This window comes from Mesoplodon mirus, assembly GCF_964341445.2.
Source record: "Mesoplodon mirus genome assembly, chromosome: 10".
Classification (NCBI taxonomy): domain Eukaryota; kingdom Metazoa; phylum Chordata; class Mammalia; order Artiodactyla; family Ziphiidae; genus Mesoplodon; species Mesoplodon mirus.
In genome coordinates this window covers 40,063,779-40,091,264 of record NC_138986.1, presented here as the reverse complement: position 1 = coordinate 40,091,264, position 27,486 = coordinate 40,063,779, and the positions used below count along the sequence as shown (strand labels likewise).

The 27,486-nt window shown below is 34.6% G+C and overlaps 1 protein-coding gene across 1 annotated transcript in view; it reads right to left on the bottom strand.

Moving 5' to 3' along the window:
- Nucleotides 1-27,486, bottom strand: part of TBC1D32 (TBC1 domain family member 32) — a 181,137-nt gene that overhangs the window by 49,546 nt on the left and 104,105 nt on the right. Inside the window, exons 24-27 of the mRNA XM_082633325.1 lie at nucleotides 20,985-21,107; nucleotides 19,545-19,653; nucleotides 18,697-18,793; nucleotides 4,627-4,752 (exon numbers count right to left, since the gene is read on the bottom strand). Of these exons, the coding sequence (XP_082489451.1) occupies nucleotides 4,627-4,752; nucleotides 18,697-18,793; nucleotides 19,545-19,653; nucleotides 20,985-21,107 (455 nt within the window). The remainder of the gene's footprint in view (nucleotides 1-4,626; nucleotides 4,753-18,696; nucleotides 18,794-19,544; nucleotides 19,654-20,984; nucleotides 21,108-27,486) is intronic.

Here is a 27,486-nt window from a genome sequence, read left to right as displayed (position 1 = left end):
GTCTTAGAGAATTATCTGCTTGTATCAAGTACAACTGCTTTATAGCCATAAGTAGATAGAAGACAGGCCGATTTAAAGTCCATGGGTACACAACAACTTTGAGTTGTTATGGTATAGCTGAAGCACAGAAGGATTCAGAAGGTGATGGATTAGAAATTGTGCTGAATTCCTCTTTCCCTTGGTTAATTATGCCAAGAAGAGGGTGTATGAAAAAAGGAGCTTTGGTAACAGAATCACATGATGGGCAAATACCACTGGAAGAATGCCATTAAGCCTAGACCAATAACGATATATGATGGTGCTCACAAGGTTAAAGTGAGTGGAAAAACAAAGGAACTGATGTTTTTGCCCCTTTAGCATCAGCCATTAGGGATCCTCCTTTCAGGCCGCAGGCTTTCATCATCATAGCACCTCTTATGCTTTCTTTCATGAGCTTTAATGTCTGTTTCTGCTTATAGCAGGCTGTATATGTCTTTTTTTTAAAGTGATTTACTAGTGCTTTGATATTATCAGATAAACAACCTAACCTTACACCTAAAGCAATTAGAGAAAGAAGAACAACAAAAAAAAAAACCCCAAAATTAGCAGAAGGAAAGAAATCATAAAAATCAGATCAGAAATAAATGAAAAGGAAATGAAGGAAACAGTAGCAAAGATCAATAAAACTAAATGCTGGTTCTTTGAGAAGATAAACAAAATTGATAAACCATCAGCCGGACTCATCAAGAGAAAAAGAGAGAAGACTCAAATTAATAGAATTATAAATGAAAAAGAGAAGTAACAACTGATACTGCAAAAATACAAAGCATCATGAGAGATTACTACAAGCAACTATATGCCAATAAAATGGATAACCGGGAAGAAACGGACACATTCTTAGAGAAGCACAACCTTCCGAGACTGAAACAGGAAGAAACAGAAGATTAAACACACCAATCACAAGCACAGAAATTGAGACTGTGATCAAAAATCTTCCAACAAACCAAAGCCCAGGACCAGATGGCTTCACAGATGAATTCTATCAAACATTTAGAGAAGAGCTAACACCTATCCTTCTCAAACTTCCAAAATATAGCAGAGGGAAGAACACTCCCAAACTCATTCTATGAGGCCACCATCACTCTGATACCAAAACCAGACAAAGATGTCACAAAGAAAGAAAACTACAGGCCAATATCAGTGATGAGCATAGAGGCAAAAATCGTCAACAAAATACTAGCAAACAGAATCCAACAGCACATTAAAAGGATCATACACCCTGATCAAGTGGGTTTTATCCCAGGAATGCAAGGACTCCTCAATATACACAAATCAATGTCATACACCATATTAACAAACTGAAGGAGAAAAACCATATGATCATCTCAACAGATGCAGAAAAAGCTTTAGACAAAATTCAACACCATTTATGATAAAAACCCTCCAGAAAGTAGGCATAGAGGGAACTTACCTCAACATAATAAAGGCCATATATGACAAACCCATAGCCAACATCATCCTCAATGGTGAAAAACTGAAACCATTTCCCCTAAGATAAGGAACAAGACAAGGTTGCCCACTCTCACCACCTATTATTCAACATGGGATCTAATGAAACTTAGAAGCCTTTGCACAGCAAAAGAAACCATATACAAGACGAAAAGACAACCTTCAGAATGGGAAAAAATAATTGCAAATGAAGCAACTGACAAAGGATTAATCTCCAAAATATACAAGCAGTTCATGCAGCTCAATATCAAAAAGGCAAACAACCCAATTCAAAAATGGGCAGAAGACCTAAATAGACATCTCTCCAAAGAAGATATACAGATTGCCAACAGACACATGAAAGGATGCTCAACATCACTAATCATTAGAGAAATGCAAATCAAAACTACAGTGAGGTATCACCTCACACCAGTCAGAATGGCCATCATCAAAAAATCTACAATCAACACTGGAGAGGGTGTGGAGAAAAGGGAACCCTCTTGCACTGCTGGTGGAAATGTAAATTGATACAGCCACTATGGAGAACAGTATGGAGGTTCCTTAAAGAACTAAAAATAAAACTACCATACGATCCAGCAATCCCACTACTGGGCATACACACTGAGCAAACCATAATTCAAAAAGAGTCATGGGGCTTCCCTGGTGGACAGTGGTTGAGAGTCCACCTGCCGATGCAGGGGACACGGGTTTGTGCCCTGGTCCGGGAAGATCCCACATGCCGCGGAGCGGCTGGGCCCGTGAGCCATGGCCGCTGAGCCTACGCGTCCGGAGTGTGTGCTCCGCAACAGTGAGAGGCCCGCGTACCGAAAAAAAAAAAAAAGAGTCATGTACCACAATGTTTATTGTGGCTCTATTTACAACAGCCAGGACATGGAAGCAACCTAAGTGTCCATCAACAGATGAATGGATAAAGATGATGTGGCACATGTATACAATGGAATATTACTCAGCCATAAAAAGAAACGAAATTGAGTTATTTGTAGTGAGGTGGATGGACCTAGAGACTGTCATACAGAGTGAAGAAAGTCAGAAAGAGAAAAACAAATACTGTATGCTAACACATATATATATTGAATCTAAAAAAAAACGTGGTTCTGAAGAACCTAGGGGCAGGACAGGAATAAAGAGGCAGATGTAGAGAATGGACTTGTGGACACAGGGAGGGGGAAGGGTACGCTGGGAGGAAGTGAGAGCGTGGCATGGACTAATATATACTACCAAATGTAAAATAGATGGCTAGTGGGAAGCAGCTGCATAGCACAGGGAGATCAGCTTGGTGTTTTGTGACCACCTAGAAGGGTTGGATAGGGAGGGTGGGAGGGAGATGCAAGAGGGAGGAGATATGGGAATATATATATATATATATATATACACACACACACACACACACATATAGGTGATTCACTTTGTTATATAGCAGAAACTAACACACCATTGTAAAGCAATTATATTCCAATAAAGATGTCTAAAAAAAAAAAACAAGTTGAACCAGCTTATAGAGCCAGATGTACATGTGCATGCACACAGACAAATAAGAATGCCTGCCTTACAAAAGCATTTATTTGTTTAGTATTTCTGCAGCTTACCCCCCAAATTAGTTCATCTTAGCTTATAGACAGAAAACAGGTATGCTATGAGACTTGAAGATATTAAAAACTTTTAACATCTTCTATCTCAATCAGTATTATGCTCACCTGGGTTTACTTAATAACTTGTTTGCCTCCCACGTGGAAAACATTAGGTAGTAAAGAGAAGGTGCAAAGAGGTAGTATCGCAAACTGATACTGAGCACGAGTTTTGATTCAGATTGCTTGAATTCACTTCTTGGGCCTGCCACTGTGAACTGAGCTCGTTATCTAACATTTCCTGGCTTTTGTTTCCTTATCCATAAAATGCAGACTATCTTATAAAGTTGCTGTTAAAAGTAACTGAGTTTTGTGTAACCTACTAGACCTTGCTGGGCAGAGAGGTCAAGATCTACTTTTGAAAGTAGCTCAAAATCTAACAGTGGACACGGTATCAGAGTAATGTAGAACTAAGGTCAAATCTTGTGGGAAGTGCCCCCAAGATTCCAAATAGAACACAGTTTTAATGGTAATGTTCTACTTGTTTATGTTGTTTCAGAGTCATGGATAGGACTGAACAGGTGATTTCTCTCTTGTCTTATCACCATCCCTGTAAGAGAGAAACTCGGAAAACTACACCTTTACTTAGTGTGTTTAAACTGAACAATATTCCAAGCTGCTGCTTTCTCATTTTGTTCTGTACCTTTTGGCATTTGCAAAACCTATTTTAAATATTTTCTATTATGCAACCAGTGATAAATATATACTTCTAATAGCTATTTTAAAAATATTTGGGGGTGTATAAAACAGGTGAACTGCTCATTTTACACTAAAATTTTGGAGAATAATGTTTGATTTCTTGCCCATATATATCATATTCCCTGAAAATATAATTTCTCCAACAAAATATAAACTTATTTTTTTCCCATTTATTTCCCATTTTTAATTTTATAGCAAATGATACAAACATGAAAACCATAAAGCATGGCTGATAAAGAGGACAATTATTTTTAAATTATAGCTTTCAAGAAATCTAGCTTATATTGACATTAGAACTTTTTTCTTAGACTATATTTAAGATAATGTTAATTAAAACATGATAATTTTAGGAAGCATGCACACATATAAATATCTGAACATAAAACAACTCGCTTGCTGGTTTAGACAACATAGCTATCCCCCCCACACACACCAAATTTCCTTAAAATTCACTAAATTTATTTGGCAGGATGTGGCGGAGTTTCAAAACATGTCAAAACATTCAATAAAGTTCCAAAAACATAGCAGTGTGATATAGCTAGGTGAAAGCTGGTGAAACCAAGCAAACTGTTACCTAGGCAAAGGTTGATTTAGCTTCCAAGGCCTCTGAAGCAGTACTAAAAGAAAGCTGAGTAATTTCTCAAATTTTAATTTTTGTTTTCCAGGACCACAAATTTCTCAGAAGTCTATGGGCTTCTGGAATTAATATCATGTATTCTAGATATGATATGCCAGTACTAGTCTTCAGGAAAACACAGCTTCTGTTAATATACTCTTCAAGCCAAAACACTCACAAAAATTAAAACATACTCACCGCCTCCACTGATTATATCAGGTTTGGCCTTCATCATTTTGCAAAATTGTCTTTGGCAGTTTTCTATCCACTCACTTTGCTTATCAGACATTTTGAAGTGCAATAGTAGTTTGCCAAGATCATTGTCTAATAAGAAAGATGACTTGTTATGTTAACAAAACATGCTAGATACACTGAAAAATAAGTATTCAACTTAATTATGTAAACAGTTACAAGTTCCAGAAAAAGTATTTTATTTTATCTAGACAGACAAGGTCACTTGCCCTCATGAAACTTACATGTCATAAAGCATGTGTGTGTGTGTATGCCTGTGTGTATGCATATACAATATATACACAGATAGGAGTATAATTGAGCATAATCAAGACATACATAAGAAGTGTATATAACAACAACAACAAAAAAGACATACATATCATTCCAATGGTCTAAACTGGTTTTATTTAGTCCTAAAAAAGCAGCTACATATCCTCACACAGTCCTCATGGTCATCATATATAAAATTATATGATTAAGTATATAAATCATAATTTATGTAACTTTCCATATTTGACAATTAGGTCACTAAAAAACCTTCTCACATCAAAGCTGCAGACATATTCTTTCATACAATCATCATGAGTATACAAATATATCAAACATATGCACACTCATAAATATACACATAAACCAGAAAGAACTGTTTTGTTAGAAGAGTGTATAATTCTGATATTTAGTACTAATCTAATCTATTCTCTTTAAATATCAAGACCAGAATGATTCTGTAATATTCCATAAATGGCCTCAATCAGAAGCAATATCTAGAGAAAAATGAAACTGATTTAGTCAAAGGAGAAAATTATTATTTTTAATAAAGATTCTCAAAACCTTTAAACAAGAAATATCAAAGCTGATAATTTTGTTGAAAATTATATTATTCACAGCAGAGTATTAATGTTAAATGCATCTCAATATAAGTTAGGTAAAAGACAACTGAACAGCATTAAAATCGAATTTTTATAGTTTCCATTTAGAATATCTACATTATTTATTTCCCAAGAACAAACTATCTAGAACCTATTAAGAATCACTAATGGTTTGTACCTCTTAATCCCCTTCACTGATCTTGCCCCACCCCCGTAGGTGTAAAGTAAGATACAAGGATATAATTACAGCACAGAGAATGTAGCCAATATCTTATAAAAACTTTATATGGAGCATAATCTATAAAAATACTGAATCACTATGTGGTACACTTGAAACTAATATAATACTGTTAAGAGTCAGTTATACTACTATAAAAAATCACTAGTGGCACATGAATGGAAAGACAAATGCAGTTTGTTTTTCATCTTTGTTTCCTTCTGTGTCATTCTTTCTATCCATGTGTAAGCCTGCCTTTTATAACCACCACCATCTCCTTCAAATAGAGAATGTCCATACAGCTCTTCTGTAAATTACCTGCTTTTTAAAAATCCTGTTATCTTTTCCCTCTTCCCTCCGGCTCTACAGCCTCATCTTGCTCTCCTGTCTCTCTCCTTTCACATTTGCTATTTTATTTTGCTTTTTCATCTCATTCTAAGGAAAAGAGCACAGGCACTAAACTGTAAACAACTCTGAAGCAGCAAATGTGATATGCATCTGAATCTACCAATTGGTAGAAAGGCTAAAGGGCCCAATTTAGTACCTGGAAATTTGATTTGAGACAATAAACAAATGCTGAGCTGGAGACAGAGTGCCTGCAAGACTCCTAGAGAGACAACCTTGTATGCTCATAACCTCTGGTTATCGTTTCCCTCAGCTCTCAGTGGAAGCATGAGCTCTTCAATATGCAGCGTCACAGCTAAAAATATTTAGTGATTTGATATGTTTATTGAAAATTTGTATCTGTGATGTTACCAAGTTTGAGGGAAACAGTTCCTTTATTCCCCCCCTCTAAATTTGGAACCAAATGAAAAGTAGACAGGAGAAGATAAATGGAGTTCAAAATATCAGTGCTAGTACTATAACAGCTAAATTAGGCACCATAAATTGGATCTCCTGCCACATAGACTTACAAGTATCTCCCCTGCCCTGAATATATTCAATCACAGACAATGACAGACAACCAAAGCCCTCTCCTGACTGTTCGTTAGGAAAGGTATGAGTATAATCTAAAGATAGGTTAACTTAAAAAAACTTTTTAAAAACAAAAAAAATAAAAAGATAGGTTAACTTGGAAATACAGCCTTTAAGTGGGCTAATCTAAGATTCTCCATTCCTTCTCCAAAATTCACCTACCAAACATTTTTCTTTCCTAACTTTGTACAGAATAAGTGAGGAAGTCCAGAGAGAGGCTAACAATCTTACTCCAGCAAAAGCCCTTGGGCATGGAGAATGAGGCAAGGGGAAATGGAATCAAAGGAATGGTACCATAGGAATACAGTAACTCTGAATCAGTGATTTGGGGAGTAGAACAAGCATGAACGATACACAGAATTTCATGTTTGCCAAAATTTCTATGTTTATAATCACACAAAAAAATTAAAAACCAGAGTCCTGCTTCTGGTCATGATGGAGGAACCAGAAACAGACTTGCCTTCCTGCCATAAACAACTTGAAAAATGGGTAAAATGTATCAAAACACTGTTTTCAGACACTGGCCAATAGGCAGTACAGGACTGTCATGTCCGAGACAAGGGAAACTAATGAGGTAACTTTTACACTTGGGCCCTGTTTTTTTTCCTTGAATCACTTTCAAGATCACTGTGCAGGAAGGGGGATGCCCCGGAGGTCTGGCTGAGTTAAAGAGACGGAAGTCAAATTGCAGAGAGGCTGAGGAGACTAAAATCTGTGGATCAGAGTACTGAAGAGGATGAACAAAGAAAGAACTCCAGAAATCTGTATAAGTCTTTGTCAAGTTGGTTGCCAAGAATCAGCTGTGCAGTTGAAGAGTGAAGCTCCACAAGACTGGGTAAAGAACAGCTGAGAGCTTTAAAATGAACAATTCCCAGAGTATACATAGGGTTAGAAGATGTCCAAGTTCCAAACAGAGTGTGAAGAGTCCTCCTTCATTACCAGAGTGTTCCACAGACCAGAAGAGTCACACCTTAGTAACAGAGTTAAATTGGCCATAAAGACAACTTTGCATGTACCTAACAAAAAAATGAAAGCCCTGAATGATCAAACTGATCCACGAGTAACTTGACTGCATGCCCAAAAATGTCCATTACTCTTTAAAGACAACAAAATCTAGCCCTCAACTATGTAAAATTAATAATGTTGAATATTCAATTAAAAATTACTAACACGAGAAAGGGGGAAAAAACGACTCATAACCAGTAGTTAAATCAGTTAATACAAAGACTCAGAAAGGACTGAGGTGATACAATTAGCCAAAAATTTTAAAGCAGTTGTTTTTAAGGATTTTAAGAAAATACAAACAAAAAGTGATGTTTAACCAAATCATAGTTATCTACACTGAAATCCTACTTAGTAAAATGATACAACCAAGTGGTACATGTAACAAACTAGATGAATCTCAAAACCATTATGCTTAAAGAAAGCAAGCACAAATAAAGTATCTTATGTGATTCTATTTGTATGAAGTGCTAGAATGGAAAAACGAACCTATAGCTATAGTTCTCAAATGGACTAAGTTTTGCTCCCCATATTTCAGTACCGTCTATAGATACTTCTGGCTGTCACAGCTGGGAGGGGTGGTTGCAAAGAGAGAGCTCTATGGGCATCTAGTGAGTAGAGACCAGGAGGCTGCTAAAACTCCTACAATGCACAGGACAGCTCCCTCTGGCAACAAGCAATTAAGCACTTACTTACCACCACTGAGTAAAATGGAAGAAAGGAAAATCATCAACTTTCATGTTTATAAAATTCAATTAGAGTCAATATTTCATACCTAGACTCTGAAATTCTTTGTTATGGTAAGCACCATAATCTTTTCATACTTGATGACATTGTATAATTTGTTTCTTAAAAGATTATTATATAGAAGGAAAGATTATACTTATACTATAAATAATGTAAAAAGAAAGAACCTCAATTTCAAGGGGAGGAAAAATGTAAGCTTAATATAAATGCAAAGAAAATCTATACAGAAAACCTTTAGTACTTCTTTCCAAGGATATCAGACATTTTGAATGCCCATTTTATACAGAATATCATAAACAACTGCTACAAAAGAAACAAATAAATGGAAGATTTCATAAACTAACTAGCAACAGATTCCTAGGCTTAATTTGGAAAGTCACCCTTCTTTCTATTAGACTGAAGCTCATTTGTGAAATATTTGCTTCCAATTTGTGTTTTCTGCTTATCTTTTCTTCTTCCATGTAGATTAATACAGTTATGCCAGCTTACTCTTAATACAATAAATAAGAAGACTCTGTAGAGGTCTCCAAGAAGCAATTAGACAGATGCTTAATATTAGTTCTCCCTACATTTCTAAATGTGAGAGTATCTAAATTCTTCTATGTCTTCATTTTGTTTGAACTGTGAGTTCTTAAACCCATGACATCTATATGTTATACAGATTATTCCTCACTTTGGAATTATCATATCACTTTCCTTTTAATATGTGATAATTAAGCATGTACTATAGGAGAAATCAGTGAAAAGTTTTTTTTAAAAAAAATAAGGAATTAGTTTTCCTTTATTACCTGCACCTAAACTAGCAGGTTATCTATTTCTGCTGGTTGCCATTCATGTTTGTTGCAAACATGAAAGTAAGAAGCACATGAAGAGTTTTACCATTCAAAGGTAAACACTTACTCTGATTTTTAAACTAAGTATCTCAACAGCTGCAGCTCAAGATTTACTACATTGGAAAGAAACCATAATCTTATATCCCTATTCTCAGTTAACAGGATGATGCCAAATCAAAGCCATTTACCTTTACCTGCAGAAAATAAATTTTAATTCCAAGGTTAGAAACAATATGGAAAGAAAAAAGAAAGAGAAAGTGTCTGACTTGACATAAAGGCCTAGATAAATATTTAATAAAAGGGAGAATTCATCACTAAAAATATTTATAGATTGACTATATGTGTAAGACATAATACAAAAAGGCTTTTAAAATCAGAACAATACCCATCATGTTGTATTACATTTTATGTAGTATCATATTATTTTTCAAAGCACTTTCAATTTTTCCCATGGGATTCTATTTTTAGTTGATTGGAGGAAGAGTGGTAATCCTAAATCTTACATAATTTATCAGACCAGAAATAAAAGCAACCCAGTCTACTCATTTGTTAATTTGGCAATTTTCATTCTTTTAGTAAAATGTAGTTGCCATTATAGGTCATCTCATTCTCCCTTTTCTCCTCTTAAGTTCATTTCTACTTACTGTGTAGATAATATTCCAATTTTGAATCTAACTATTAGGATTATATAATGATTGTCATCCCATTTGTAAGTTAAAAAGACATGAATATAATTCATAGGGACATGGGCGTGAACTTAATGTCTGAAAAGACAGAAATTACCAAAGTGTCAGCAAGAAGCAGCATCAGTGAATAAAGAATTAAACCCAGTAAGAACATAAAAATTTGGTAAATAAAATCAATATAGAGAAATGAAAACTGTCTTTAAAAAATAAGGATATTATTCTAATGGCAAAATAACAGTATTTGTAGTTGAAAAGGCTAAATTTCAACATCTTTTAGTGCAAACAATTGAAAATAATATCAGCATGTCTTGAGAGCTAGAATATGTTGGCATCCTAAGACTGTAACTACAAAAGCTATCAACTTTATTGCTCATTCACTCAACACTGAATAACCCCAGAGACACAAAATATGGTACTGTTGTTCTACAGCTTCATCTCTAATTTAGAAACTTTATCCATATTTGTTTTCTTACTGACCAAAATGCATTGCTATGATTAACGCTTTGATAAACAATAGGCTCCAACTATGAAACGTTCAAAGTATACATATATAAAAATACTTAGCAAAAAGCCTTTTCCATCCCCCAACATATTAACACATAATATGTTTTAATAAACATTGCCAATGGTTTGAATTTTCACTTGTGCCTTTATAAAGTATCAAATCTATGCAAATAATACAGATTTAATACAGTGACTTAGATTCCTGATCCTCACCTAAGAACATCACAAGGTCCTTGTAAGCATTTGATCAACACACAGAATCTAATGATTCAACATAGATTTTATAAAAAGTTCACTCAGAGCTGAAAAATTACAAAGTGTGAAAAGCAAGTTCTATCTAGAATTCGTTTCAATTTTGTATGACAATCTCCCTCTTTTTCTCATTTAATTTGTAGAAAGAAAAACTTCATGTTGAGGCAAAAAAGAAAAAAAAAGATACTACAGTGAGATTTATCTCTCATATAAAATTTAAAATGACCTGTTTTCTCATATATGTAAAATGTCACCTAAAAATATCCAATTACAATATCTGAATAATCTGAGAGTAACGATTTTAACATTATTTTGTGCTTTCCATTAAAGGGAATGATTATCACCATGGAACTTACTCTTTTATACAGTACTTGAAACAGAATGTTTTTGCCAGTCAGAAAATCAATTTCCTATGAGATAAGTAGAAATGCAGTAGAGGAAGCGGTAGAGTTAAGACACTGAAAGCTATAAAAGATTAAATTCAACGTAATCACAGAATAAAGGTTGTGCATTTTTTTGGTTTTTTTTCCGATTGTGAAAAAATGAGATGTAATGCTAATGATGCATACCTTTCATGTGCTATATATGGGTAAACTAGTACTTTGTAAATGATAAAATAAGTATAATAAAAGTGACTGCTTCATAAATGATATATGTAGAAATCTAGCTCAAGGAGCTTTCTAACTGCAAAGCCATTCATTCTCTAAAAATTGAGTCAGATCAGAGGTTATTCCCGGTATAAATTAAAATTTCTAAACTTACTTCAGATTATCCTAGAAGGAATTCCCAATGCCCTCTGACAAAGATTTGGAAGACAGAGTTTGATGATTAGAAAAATAAAGGGAGAAGAAATCCAATATTAATTCCCCCATTCATTCAATAAATATTTATTATTGCCTACTACTTTAGACAAAAATGTTCATGGAGGTGACGTTCTAGAGTAGCAGCCAGTGAAAAAATAAATCCATAAGTAAACTTCATAGGTAAACTATAAGTGCTGTTAGAGAAATAAACAGGGAGCCAGAGAGAGAAGCAAGGGAAGTCTATTTTACATAACGTGGAAATTACTTCTATGAAGAAGTAACATTCAGACTAAGCTTCAAAAGGTTTAGAAGGAATTGCCCAAATGAAGGGTAGGAATTAGTACTCCAGGAAAAGGGAATATCAAGAGCAGAGGCCCAGAAGCACAAACAATGTATTTTAAGGCATGAAAGAAGTTTCTAAATCATATATTTGATAAGGGACTTATACTAAGAATATATAAAAAATACAATAATAAAAGACAAATAACCCAATTGAAAAATGGGCACAGGATCTGCATAGTCATCTCTCCAAGGAAGATATACAAATGGCCAATAAGAACATGAAGAGTATCACTTATATGTGGAATCTATAAAATAAAACAAACTAGTGAATACAACAAAAAAGAAACAACTCACAGATATAGAAAACAAACTAGTGGTTACCAGTGAGGAGGTGGGGAGAGGGAATCAGAGAGGTACAAGATAGGGACAGGGGATTAAGAGGTACAAACTACTGTGTATAAAATAAATAAGCTACAAAGATATACTGTACAACACAGGAAATATTGCCAATATTTTATAATAACTAAATGGAGTATAATTTTTAAAAATTGTGAATCACTATGTTGAACACCTAAAATTTACATAGTATTATAAATCAACTATACCTCAATTAAAAAAAAGAACATGAGGAGATGCTCAACATTATTAGTCAGCAAGCAAATGCAAATCAAACCACAAGGAAATAGCACTTCACACCCACTATGACGGCTAGAATCAAAAATATCAGATAACAAATGAAGATGTGGAAAAAATCAACTCTCATACACTGTTGGTGGCAATGTAAAATGGTTTAGCTGCTTTAGAAAACAGTGAGGCAGTTTCTCAAACTATCAGAGTTAACATATAATTCAGCAATTCCACTCCTAGGTATAACAATTCTAGAGAAATGAAAACATGTTCATGCAGAAACTTGTACCTGCAGTTCCCTGGTGGCCTAGTGGCTACGATTCGCTGCTTTCAGAAACTTGTACTGGAATGTTTGTAAGCAGCATTATTATAACAGCTGAAAGGTGGAAACAATCCAAGTTTGTTTCACAAAATACCGCATACTATATTATTCCATTCATATGAAAGCTCAGACTAGAGAAATCTCTAGAGACAGAAAGATTTGTGACTGCTTAGAGCTGGGTGAGGAAAGAGGGGAAAGCAAGGATACTGGGTTTCTTTTTGAGGTGATGAAAATGTTCTGAAATTTGTGGTGATGGTTGCACATACCTGAATGTAATAAAAAGCACTCAATTGCACACTTTATATGGGTTAATTGTATAGTATGTTAATTATATCTCAATGAAGCTGTTTTAAAAATTTTTCAAAGACCTATATGATTGATGCAGAATATATAGGATAATTACCATAAGAAAGAGAAAAGACAAGAGAGGAAGTAAAAGACAAGCAAGATGAAAGAATGGGAGAGTAACATATTTGTTATTAGCTTTCACTGTTTACTTCTTAGACAGCACAAAGGAAGGGCCTCCAGAGGGATGTATGGGTAAAGAGTGACTATTGAGGAGTTCTTAGAACATTCAAGTTTACTTACATCAGAAGTTACTAATATGTTTGAAGCTTTCAGTGAGCAGCCATGTGAATTTCTAAGATCAAAGAATAGCAATCATTGCTAATGGCTTGGCAGTCAGTAACCTTGTGAGTCATTGCTGTGCTTCTGCTACTCTGTTGGCCCTGTTAGGAATACTAGAAACATACAGGCAATGACCAACAAAACAAACAAACAACAAAAAAAACCCCACCACCAACAACAACTTACTCTCCACTTTGAAGACACCAGCCCCAACGAAGTAAATATATTTCCAAATGGTTTCTTGATAAAGATAGAAATTCTACAGTAGTAAGGTATATAGAATACAGGCATAATCTAGACTGCTGATTTTTATAATTCAGCCTGGATAAACATTATAAAATAAAAAATAAAGTGAATGGAAGATGCTAGAAAGAGAAGTAAGAAGAGCTTATTTCTCATTTTATTAAGATATTTCTCTCTGATGCTTTCAATACCCAGAGTACACTATCCAACTCCTCAAGCTATTTTAATTTCCCAGTATGGAAGTACTGAATTTCCCTTCTTCCTTAGAGAAAGAAGTACCCATCCTGAACACATCAAAATGGAACGTATACTAGTTGCTAGGGATGTTATAACTCCTGGGAGATCTAATTTTAGCTTAGGAAAACAAAAACAAAACAGATTGCTATCTCACAATCTTCCTGTTTCATACAGGAAAGGAATTATGAGTTAATCCAGTAGTTCACTGACATGCTAACAGGCACTTGGTTTTAACCACCATACAAACTCTTTTTTCTCTGACTCCCCTTCCCTCTTTCTTATCTTCTGCACAGGAACAATAAGTTACCATACTAACACATTTCTTCCTACTTTTCTCAACTCTCAGATAACAGAGAGATGATATTTTGGAATAGATTTTTTTTGTGTGTATGATGATTTAGGTATGCTCACATATGTGACATATGTACATAAATAATACAAATCAGCTTTTAAAGGGCTTTTACATTTTAATATGGTGACCCTAAAAATGAATACAAAGAAAAATAACTGAACCAAATGATGTCTCAAGATTCTTATTCACAGATGAAGATAAATAATCTAATAGCTAACACTGATGCCAAGGAACTAACAAGAGGCAATTTAACAGATGAGGAAATGCTAAGTGTAGCAAGAAGGATAAATCTAGAAGCTGGGAGACAAATTAGGTGAATGTCACCATGTGCACACAACTACAGTGATTTTTTTTCCACAACAATGAAATGATATCCCAAATATTGAAGTGCAAATGACTAGAATAACACCTATCAGAATCAGTGAATTATTACCTCTAAATCTAAAAAGCAAGTATATGAACGCTTGCTTTTAAAATAGCTATTTGTATCTTAAAGTATTGCTTAAACAGTATTTTTAAATGCATAATTAATGTTTAACTTATTGAACAGTATTTAACCAGGAACATTACTTTCAATTTAGCCTTGTATCTGCTAGAAATATGTTTGGCTCCATTATTCTCACTGAGGTTACAGAGATATCATCACTGTATTCTCTTAGGTACTATCAAAGTCAGACATGCTTCTGATTTCCTCTCCCATTTTCTGCCATTCTTCTACGAGTATAGTGTGAGTGATACATCAGCAATACCAGAACGACATATATTTGATTCATATTTGACTCAGTACGTACCTATGTAAAATCGCTTCCTGAGGTACCTCTTTGGCTATCCACTGACTGGTACCTAGATCATTCTCTCCTGCCTAACAAGAACCACAATAATGCCAGGACCACTATTAGGAGGAAGTATTAGGTACTGCTGTTAAATTGAGAATAATGTATTATTCAAACACTTGTGTTTTAGGTACAAACAGAAAGGCAACTAGAAGTTGCTGTCCAATATGGTGGGAAAATATGAAGTTAAATAAAGAAAATTGAAATTGTACTAAATTAAAACAGAACATGTGACAGAAAGGCAGGCACAAATGAGTTGGGCCTTGTAGGCTATAGTGGAGTCATGAGAGGGTTTCAAGTAGAGGAGTTAAATGATCCAACCCACATTTCACAGCCATTCAGTAGCCATTCCTGTGGCTGCTGTGTTGGAAACAAACTGAACAGGTTACTACAATAATACAGGTGAGAGACGAGAGTGGTAGTAGATGAGTGAAAAGTGGTTTTATTTCCAATATGAAGGATCAAGAGCATTTGCTGACACATTAGATGTGGGGTTACGAAGACAGAAGGAGTCAAAGAAAACCTTCAGGTTTATTGCTTAAAGAACTGGAAGCACAAAGTTGTCCTTTCTGAAATGAGGAAGAATACACCAAAGGAATAGATTTTGAAAGAGTATCAGAAATTTATCTCAGATGTGTTAAATTTGACATGTTTATTAACCATCCTAGTAAAGGTGTCAAGTAAACTGATACAAGTACACAGTCAAGTAGAAATATGGATTTAAGATATAAATCAGAGTGTACTGGATGGTATTTTGGTCATGAGACTAGATGAAATCCCCAAAAGAATAAGTACAGACAAAAAAAAAAAAAAAGAACTGAGACCTGGGGCACTCCAAAGTTTAGAGGTTGGAGAGATGTGAAAGATCCAACAAAAGAGATGAAGAATTGGCCAGAAATGCAGCGGTGGGGGGGAAGATTAGATAATGTACTTTCTGAAAGCCAAATAAGAAAATGTTTCAAAAAAGAGAGGCATCAAACATTTTAAGTTTTAATGCTAGGTGTAGTAGGATGAGGATAAGATCTGACCTGTCGATTTAATCATGGTAGAATGGTAAGGGTGAAAAAGCCTCATTAGCTTTAAAGTGGATTCAAGAGAGCATGGAAAGAGAATAACTACAATATTAAGATTAGACAACTCCTTCAAGGAATTTTGCAGTAGGAGGGCAGAAATGGGATTGTAGAGAGGGAAAAGTAAATTCAAAAGAAGATATTTTAAATATGGAAAAATTAACAGCATGCTTGCTGGCCTGTAGGAAAGCTACAGTGGAGATCCACACCCACCCCCAACCCACCAAAAAGCAATAAAGAAAAAGGGAGAGCTGTTAGAAGCAATATCTTTGCAAAAAAAGAGGATGGAATGCAGGGCACAAATGGAGAAACTGGACTTTGTAATTAACATTTGCAGTTTTATTCATAGTAATACAAAATCTAAATTGGCACAGATGCAGCCGAGTGAGCTGACATGTATCAGGAGCACATGGAAGCTGACTGTTTCTATTTCCTCAGTTAAAAAAAAAAAAAAAAAGGAAGCAAAGTTATCATCTGTTAGGAAAGATTGGGAAGAGGTTAGGAAGGTTTGATGAAAGAAAATATTTGAAAACAGTCATCTAGGAGACTAGGAGAGTAAATGGACCTGTGGACACACTATATGACTGCCTGGCAGCATTACAGGCTTACTAGAGGTTAATAACCATTCGGCAGTTATCTTCTGGGCTAGACAGAGAAGCTATTATTACTCCCTTTTCTAAATCACTTCTAAGAGTAGAGCAGGGAAAAAAATTATACTCCTCTGATGAGCACCAATTCCTAGGTATTGATTTTTTTTTTTTTTTCCTTCTCAGGGAACTATCCATTTAATCTTACATTCTGATTTGTCTGCCTTGGTCATTTTAAAATAAAGCATATTTTTTTATCAAACTATTATACTTTGAAGAAACAAACTATCTAATATGGCAGTCACAAAGTAAGACTGACAATGAATGAATTTGCTATTCAAAAGAAAAGATATATTTGTTTCCAAGCGAAATTTAGCAAAGGTAATGATGCTATATGGTAACAAGGAAAAGGGCTGAAGGGTTGAGGCACGAAGAATGGATCATATGCTATACATCATCTTATATCCGGTGCTTAGTGAAGTACCTGATAATCAGCACTCAAGAAACATGTTGAATAAAGGAATGAGTAGGCAAATACATAATGAAACCTAAAGACAGAATGACAAAATATAAAAACTGATTAAAAAGACTGAAAGTAGGAGAGGAAGACATAAAAGGTTGGGTTCACTGAAAGATGCAAGTCAGTGGTAAGAGTCCAAAATGATATTCTTTCAAGAGTTTCTTCTCGAAAAATACTTAATATTGCTCCCACATCTCTGAATTACGTCACACGAGAAAAACATACGGCAAAATTTTAAAAGTGTATTCAAAAGACAAATACTAAAAACTTTTAAAAATCCCTTACATTCTCTTTCCCTAACCTAGGTAGACAGAAAAAAAATAGAAATTTATCTCTATGCAATTGTGAGATACATAGTGTATATCTTAAACACTGGATAGAAATAAAAACATGTATCAATTGATGGCCTCTATTGATTGATTTAAGGCAAGTAAACACCGGGAAAAGTAAGTGGCTTATGAAGCCTCACACAGAAGAAAAATTTCTTATTTTTCAACAATCACTCTGTGGAATCTAACCTACATGAAATGAATTATATACGTTATTTCTTTCCAATGCAAGTTTGATAGTACGACAAGGAGATCACGTTGATATTAAGATTTAACTTCTCAAATTAATGGTTTAAAATCTTCATATTTCATCTTAGAATTCTCAAGTCTAAAAACTGCTTGAATTTTTATTGCTCTTATGATAAAGTCTAAATACCTGAGCTTGAGGTAGCCTGGTCTTATGGCTGAACTTGGCTTACCTGCCTAAGTCTTATCTCTGGTCACTCTTGTCCTCACATTCCAAATCTCATACATCCTTGAACTACCCATGGTTCTTAATACAATTTGCTCCTTTTAGTCTCACTGCTGTTTCCTCTGTCAAAAATGCTCTTCTAATACCCAGAAAACACCTACTTCATGTCTCACTTTAAACTCAGTGTTCTTTGGAAGAGCACCTGCTTATGTGCTACCCTAGCAGGCCACACATTTTTCTATATATTTAGTTCTTATCACATGGTACTACCATACAATTGTCTAATTACTTGAATGTATTCCCTAAAAGGTCATAAATATCAGAATTTTTATTTTGTTATATTTATATAACATTTATATTTTAAGTCCTGAGCACACAGGACTTACATAAGGCACACAGATATTAAAAAATATTAATATGTTGAATAAAGTTCTATGTATTGAGAATTAATTCATCAAAAATCACTAATTCCCTTTTTTAAAACAAAAAAAGGTTCTGATAAGAACTATTCAGCATCATACAAATATTCATTTAGTAAGGAACATGTGAAATAATGAAAACTTACAAAGAAACAGACATATATGTATTCAGGTATATGAGCTGAATGAAAAATAGTATGAATCTCCCTTCATAATACTTTATCTTTTTTCAAATTATAACAACAAAAAAGCAGTAAAACATGGCACTTGATGGTAAATGTTTTACCTTGTTTTAGATCAGCATTTCTCGTAACACCGTCTGACAAATAGCAGTTTGGTAAAGGGTATGATGAAAACATTGGCCAAGGATATGGATCATCACCCTAAAAAAGAAGCAAGACAGATGACTTTAGGAAGTAGTTTAATATTAAATTTTAAGACTTTCTGAAATATCACTTAAATTGGCTTTTGTTTCATAAATTCCAGAGTTGTAGCATAACTAACCAAAAGCTATCTGACATTATAATTCAAAACTCTAATGGATACTAAAATGAAATACAGAAACAACATTAAATAAGTACTAAAGACAAATATGATAACGTGTTGTAGCAACTAGATTGCTCACAAAACTACTTCTCTTATGCTGTCAATCATTTCTAGCTCACCATTCTTGGAGTGAAGTACACTTAACATAACAACAAACAACAGTAAAAATAACAAAAAAAAACCTTTCAAGAGAAAACCAAACTCTATGGATACTGATGAAAGGAGAGGTACTCAATATAGCCAATGAAACACATAAGAATTAGTCATCTAATAAGAATCAGGTATCATGAAGGGGAAAGATATTAAAAGTGAAAAAATTTTAATATGTGTTCAAAGACACACAAGGAAAATGACAAGTTTTTAATAAAAGAATATCCTACTCTGCAACACAAACTACCACTCATAACACCTTGCCTTGAAGAATGCTATTTTCATTAGAAAGTGTTTACTTGCATCCTAAAGTTTTTCCAGTAATAAAAGTTCAGTTCTGCGATGTGGATATTTGGAAGTTGTTTATTGTCACTTGAGTTGGCTACCTTGCTTCAAAATGTCAGAAAAACATTCCCCCCTCCTCTTTACCCCACTTACCTTCTCTAGTATCCTTGGAGGCAAAATTCGTTCCATTGGCCCACCAATAAGATTTATTCTAACAAGAACATGATTTCTCTCCACTGATAAGCTATCAATTATAAAATCTCTGAAAAATAAATATATCAATTGTTACTGCCTTAACTGAATATGATTTGATTTTAAGATCATGTCAGTGGAATGTAGAGGGACAAAAAGCAATACAATTTCTATAGAAGAGTCTAAAAAATAAATTCACTTTTTATCTTACAGCTTTCTTAGCTACCGAGCAAAGAATTGGAGATATAATTGATATACTGAGATGAATGAGATTAAGAATATTTCCTTGATAAATGTCACATGTTAAAAAGAAATGGGATTAAGATATGCATTATTTCCACAACAACTCTATCACATTTTTTTGAATTTATTCATTTTATTTATTTATTTTTGGCTGCATTGGGTCTTCGTTGCTGTGCGCAGGCTTTCTCTCTAGTTGTGGAGAGCAGGGGCTACTCTCCCTTGCGTGGGCTTCTCATTGCTGTGGCCTCTCTTGTTGTGGAGCATAGGCTCTAGGCGTGCAGGCTTCAGTAGTTGTGGCACACAGGTTCACTAGTTGTGGCACACGGGCTTAGTTGCTCCACGGCATGTGGGATCTTCCCGGACCAGGGTTCGAACCCCATGTCTCCTACATTGACAGGCGGATTCTTAACCACTGCGCCACCAGGGAAACCACATTTTTAGTCAAAGTTCCCTTAAGTTCTAGACCCAGTGACTTAATTCAAATTCTAAACTTCGTATCCTCCACACTTCCTACAGCTGTTAACACTATCCTTCTATATCAAACCTAGAGTATTCAGTAATGTGGCCTGGTATTCTGTACTATTTTTCCAAGGTCTAGCTAGGGTGGAGGCACACTTTTTTAAAATTACAGACACAAAAACAATGCCAGCTATTGAATGTGTGCTCAAGATATGTCAACTGAATCAAGGTAATGGTAAGTATGACATATTAATAGAAAAAAGTTTTCAAGATATTACCATAACCTCGTTTTGCAATAATCAGAATTTATAACTATGAACTAGCGTAATTAAGAGAATGAAGTAAAAATTGCCTCTATAAGGGACACAAAAATCACACATTTTGTTTAATGGGTCATCTTTCACATGAGTCTGAATTTAAAGCTGATACAACTTAATAAAGTTAGGACTTAACTAAAAAACAAAAAAATAAACAGAAACTTAGAAAGTAGTACTCTGTAAGCTGTCTCCAAGAACACTGTCTACAATCTTTTTAACTGTGACATTTATGCTTTATTGCTTTTTACTCTTATTTAAATCTATTGAATTCAGATAATGGAAAAACATTAAATAAACTGTACAGAAAATTACTGTCTCAACAGAACATCTATAAAGAAAGCTGTTATTGTCTAATTTTTTTAAATTTTTTAATTTTTTTTACCTGTGACTGTCAGATGTCTCTAAGGTATTTTCTTCTTGAGCATTTAGTAACATTTCAGATACTTGATACTGAGCCTCCAATAGGAGAAGAGTGTCTAGATCACAGCATACCACACTTAATAACCTAAATAAAAAGGAACAATAAAAGTAGATTTTCTAAAATATATCCTAAAAGTTTAGAAACTTTCTTGGTGTCTCAAACCAAGAGACATGGAAATAAAAATTTTGTAAGAAAAATCAGGTAGTTATTTCAGATATATTTTTAATCATTTTGAATAATTGACTTCAAAAGTTTTTCTAATTGAAATATCATTTAAAGACCATGGGTTATTTCTAATCTAGTTTAAAAATTTATCTAAATCTAGGAATAATAAATTTTATTCTCAACTGATACTTAATTTAAAAATTAGTTAGGGAACATTAGCAAATCTATAAAAACTACAAATTGCCACCACTTTTTACTCAATTAAATACAGAAGGAATGACAGAATCATCTTGCTACCAATCCAGGAAATATTTATTAGGTGAAATGTCAATGGCTAACTTTATAATTGTCAGATAAAGCTGAGAACACCAAAACACAATGATCTATCTTAACATTACTAAAAGTAGAAATCATGTGGCTCCTATTGTGATGCAAGAGGATGTACGGTGAGTGCACCATCTACAAAATATTCTTGCCAAATAAACGGAACCTGAAACGAACCAATCCTAGATATCTCATTATCAGTTTATACTGATACAAGGCTCAGAGAAATATGTAAAAAGACACCACAAGAGGGAAACAGTCAACACAAAAACCAGAATTTGGAGAATTCTACACATTATATATTTCTTCTGGAAAAAAAAATGGTTCATAAAAAGAGGGGATAAAGGAAGTTATAAATTAAAAGAAAAATAAAATGAATGTGAAGATTTTGTTTTGATCATGATTCAACCAAAAACTGTGAAAATGCATTTTGAGTCACACAGGAACTATCTTCAAGGTATGTTAAGTAAAAAAGAAGAGGCACAAGACGTGTATAGTGGTAGCATTTGAACCAAAATGGAGAAACATTTGAACACATATTTAAGTACATATTTGTTTTTATGTAGAATCCCTCTCCAAAAACAAAAAAGAAACTGGTAAGAGTTGTTAGCTGGGCGGGGGGGTGGGGGGGAGAAGGTGGGGAGGTTGGAATCTGACAGACTGACGGGAATATACTTCTCACAGTATATCTTTTACAGTTTTTTTTTTTAAAATATATCTCACCCTTTTCCTAATTTGCTCATCTTCTTTCCATTTACCATGTTTTTTTTTATATATATAAATTTATTTATTTATTTTTGGCTGTGTTGGGTCTTCGTTTCTGCGCTAGGGCTTTCTCTAGTTGCGGCAAGCGGGGGCCACCCCTCATCGCGGTGCGCGGGCCTCTCACTATCCTGGCCTCTCGCTGCGGAGCACAGGCTCCAGACGCACAGGCTCAGTAGTTGTGGCTCACGGGCTCAGTCGCTCCGAGGCATGTGGGATCTTCCCAGACCAGGGCCCGAACCCGTGTCCCCTGCATTGGCAGGCAGATCCTCAACCACTGCGCCACCAGGGAAGCCCTCTTTTACAGTTTTTGAATTTTGGTGCAATCACATGTTTTATCTAGTCAATAGCATCCATAAGTAGAAAAATGTTTGGTGGATGCATTTAACAGTCAAAAATGGCAATTCAATATCACTCCCCAGAACCTGGCTAAAATAACCAAATATATCCAAAACTAAGGGAAAATCTACTATCAATTTAGAGAAATATTCCGTACTTAGTTTATAAAAGTAAGAACATTTGTGCTAGATAAAATGAAAAGAATACTTAGACTTCTAGTTTAAAGATGGTAGTGTAAGTTGGTATTTCCCTTTTCTCGGCCTAGAAATAACCCCAAGGATTGAGAAGGAAGGAAAAGATCATAAAAATGTTTAGCCACAAAATGATCTGAAGGACAGTCAAGGGCAATCAAAATTGGGCAAAGACCACTATGGGAAGGACAGAAACTGAGAAAGGATGTCATGGCTGCCCATGAAAAACAACAGAATTAATTTCTCAAAAAAATTCATAAAAACAAAATTTTCAGAAATGAGGAGTATACTCAGATGAAACTCTGTTTACAACAGTGGAAACAGGATACACAAGACAGAGGCAGGAAGATCCCTGGTCCTATTATGGTTCGTAGTAATAGAAGAAACCAGGTAGAACATGGAGTCACAGACAAATCAATTATTAGTTATTGGTTACAGGTTATAGAGACAATTATTAATAATTAAAACTGACTACATGCATACTGAGATTGGCAGGGACAACACAAGAACATACAGACTGAAAACTCAGGCCCACAGAAAAAGTTCAACTAACTGGGAACATGACCATAACTTCTCTTCAACACGAGCCTCCTGTAGACAGCTGATGATGAAAAAACTCACACCCCTCCAAAAACAGATACCACAGGATGCATACAAAGGCGCTCCAAGAAAAAGGAGGAAATAACAGGATGAGCAGATGGCAAATACAAACACACAGGGCAGCCATTATACACTCCAAAGCTATGACCAAATAATTGTCCGTGAATTCTTTAAGTTATATAAATGTATCAAGTCAACAGGTTGTATAACTTACAGACTATTATATTGCAATTATCTCTCAACTGAAAAGTTTAATAAAGCAGTAGTCTCCAATAAGCTCTCTGCACAAAGTAGAGCTGTATAAGCACAGGGAAGAAACAGCAAAACAACCAGAAAAGATAAAACATGAACTGGCAGAGCTAAGGAAAGAAGCAGAAGAACAAAAGTGTCACAGAAATTAACGCACAATTAGAAATAGCAAAAAAGAACAGATGCTGCTAAAAGCACAATAAATGATACAGGGAACAGAATGAGAGTGTGAAAAACATAATGAAAATAAAGAGTTTAAACTATTGATTTCTTGGAGAGAAAACAGAAATAACCTAACAGGATACACCTTTAGAGATACTAGTCAAATTCCACGAGAAAAGCAACCATGACAGCATGTCCAGGGTAAACTGAACCAAAAGAGTCAACACTGAGACAGAGCTATTAGACTTAGAGAAAGAACCACTGGGGTATCCAGGGAAAAAGATAAGTCACTAACACAGTTGGAGTTGGGGGGGAAGGGAATCAAGCTGTTCTCAGATATACCCACAGCAACATTCAATACCAGCAGGACAATGAAGCAATACTGGGAGGAGGTCTAATACCAGATAGTAACACGTTACAAAGCTGTGATAATTTTAAAAGTGTAGTAATGGCATGAATAAACAAAAGAAAATTCAAACAGATGCATATATATAGAGGAATTTAAAATATGTCAAAGGCAGATAGAATTTCCTGGTGGCAGAATATGTGGAGCAAAAAGAAGAAAGATACCAAGGATGATTTCAGATGTTTTGTTAGAAAAATAAGAAGGATCAAGTTGTCACCAAGTAATAAGGCTTTAAGTTATAAAGGTTTAGGGAGGACCTAGTAACCTTTCTACTGTCTTTAGGTTACTAAATCAGTGAACAGGTAATGAAAATAGCCTCAACATCCTCTAGTTTATGATTTGAAAGAGGAGTCTATAGACTCCAGATGGACAATGAGATGATCCAAGGTGAATTAGAGTAGCTCTGAAAGCAGATACCTGCCTGGACTGAATTCTCATTAGAGAATGAGTAAATAGAAACTTTAACAAATGATGTAAGACTTTTAAAATCCTACAAATACTAGGAATAATGTAAGGTTAGCAAATTTGATCCAGCAGTAAATTAAAAGAATAGCATACTGTGATCAAGCACAGTTCATTCCAGGAAGAAAAGGATAGTTTAATATTAAAACACCTCCTGATATAATTCATGACATCTATATGTAATAGAAAATATATAATCATCTGACAAGATGCTTGAAAGCTACTTAATTTAAGATTCAACATCCACTCTCTACTCCCTGTCCTCCAAAAAACAGCATTCCCATTAAGGTCATGAAAACAGCAAAACTGTCCATTATTTAGCATTGTTTTAGAAGTTTAAGCCACTGCAAAAAAGATAAGAAAAAGAGGAATGATATCTGAAAGGAAATAATGATGTTCATTATCAGAAGATGATAAAACTGTTTATTTGGAAACTACCCTTCCCCATGACATAAAATTCAATTTACTTGATTTTAAGAAATATTGGTTGAATACCTACTAAGTGCCTATTACTGTTTTAAGTGCCAAGGATACCTCACTGAACACACATGCACAAAAATCCCAGTCTTTATGGAATGCTAAATACTAGAGGAGGGGGACAGTGAACAATAACACCAAAAAAAAAAACACAGCATGGATACAACTAAAGCAGGGAAGTGAATAAGGAGTTGTAACAAGAGAGCAGTGGGGATAGATCACTGTATGCAATTTCAAATAAGGTAGTTAGGAAAGACCTCAGCAAGAAGGTGACACCTGAGTAAAGACCTAAAAGAAATGAAGAAACAAGCCATGGAACTATCTGAGGGAAAAATGTTCCAAGGCAGAGCAAACAGCTGAGCAAGGGACTGAAGGTTGAGAGCACAACTGGCATGTTTGAAGAACAGTATGCCATTCTCGCTGGAGCCTCTCTACTCTGCTGGCTTTGAAGAAGCAAGCAGCCATACTGGAGAAACCCCTGTGGCAAGGAACTACAGGTAGCCTCTAAGAATTGAGGGCAGACTTCAATTAACAAAGCTGCAAGGGCTCTAGCCTCTAAGCAGCAAGAAAACATGACCCTCAGTCCTAAAACCATGAGGAACTACATTCTGCCAACAATCTGTGAGTTTGGAAACAGATACTTTCCTGACTGAGCTTCAAAAGAGATCACAGCCCCATCTGACACCTTGATTGTAGCCTTGTGAGACTATGAACAAGGAACCAAGCAAGCTAAGGTGTATGTAGACAGAAACTGAGGTAAGTGTGTGATGTTTTAAGCCACAAAGTTTGTGGTAAGAGTTCAACAAAATGTCTCCACTAACAACCTAAAAGCATTTAAAGGAGAATAGTTAAATGAATTAATAATTGGTATATCTACACAGTCTCAGACATTTATCTCAGACATGGTGCTTACCATGTTCTAAATTTATGTGACATACTAGTCTCACAATAACTCCAAGGAAGGTAGAGTTACTGTCTCCATTTCACATATGAAGAAATGGAGGCATAGAGAGGTTACAAATCTTGTCTAAAATCACTTTGACAATGTGGTTCCAGAGTCCATGCTCTTAAACCACTGGGTGATATTGCCACATAGTGTAGTATATACTGGGGAACATAAGGCTATAAATATTAAATTAACAAAAGATACATAAGACCTATGAAAAAAACCCCAATGTCCTAATGAGAGTAATTAGAGAATACTTAAATAAAATGGAGATATATACAATGTTTACAGATTGGAAAACTCAGTATTATAAAGATGTCAGTTCACTCACTATTTATCTGTAGATTCAATCCAAGGATAATTAAAATCCCAGTGGGCTGGTTTGTGTGACAAGATGATTCTAAAATTTGTATGGAAAGAAAAGGACTAAAAGTAGCCACGACATTTTTGGAAAAGAACCAAGTGGGAACAATCACCCTATCAATTATTGTAACATATTATAAAGCTATAGTAATTAACAGAATCTAATATTTGTACAAGGATGAACAAAATCCAACTGAATAGAATAGGAAGTTCAAAAACATACCTTTGAATATTTAGATACCTTTTCTGTAACACACAAAAAATTATGTATATATATGCACACAGAGATAAGTAGCTAATGTTCCACGTGTAGTAGAGTTGTTTATAATAGCCAAAACTAAAGAACTATAAGTATCTCAAACGTCTGCTAGTAGCATAATATATAAACAAAACACAGTATACTCATGCTATGGAATATCATATAGCAATGAATATTGACCTTAGAAACATAATGCTACATATAAAAGGTCAGATGTCACAGAGTATACAGTCTATGCTACCACTAAAATAAAGCCCAAAAGCAACAAAATTAAATGTATTTTTTTTGGAAATACATAACTAAGTAGTAAAAATATAAAATAAAGTAGTAAATACCATAAAAGTCAGAATAGTGGTTACCCATTAGGGAGATGGGAGGCAGTCATGATCAACAAATGCATAGTACTAGTAAGTTCTCTTTGTTTACTTGACTGGGATTTTACGTAGACATTTATTTTACAACACTTTGCTAAATTTATGTTTATATTCTATGCAGGATTTATATTTTTAATATTTCATAAAAAACTTGTGTTATGCTTGGGTGGATAATGGGAAAAAGTATAGCATTATATCTATAAGAAATATAAACATGTGTGTAATAAATGAACAAATTGAAAACACCAATAAAACAACGCATACTTTAATAATTATGCATAAAAGCCTTGATAACAATGAGCGCCATTTACTACTCAATCAGGTAATCATCTAATAAACAGATCTTAATGTTTCATTAATTATATCAGCATATTTGTATAAGCT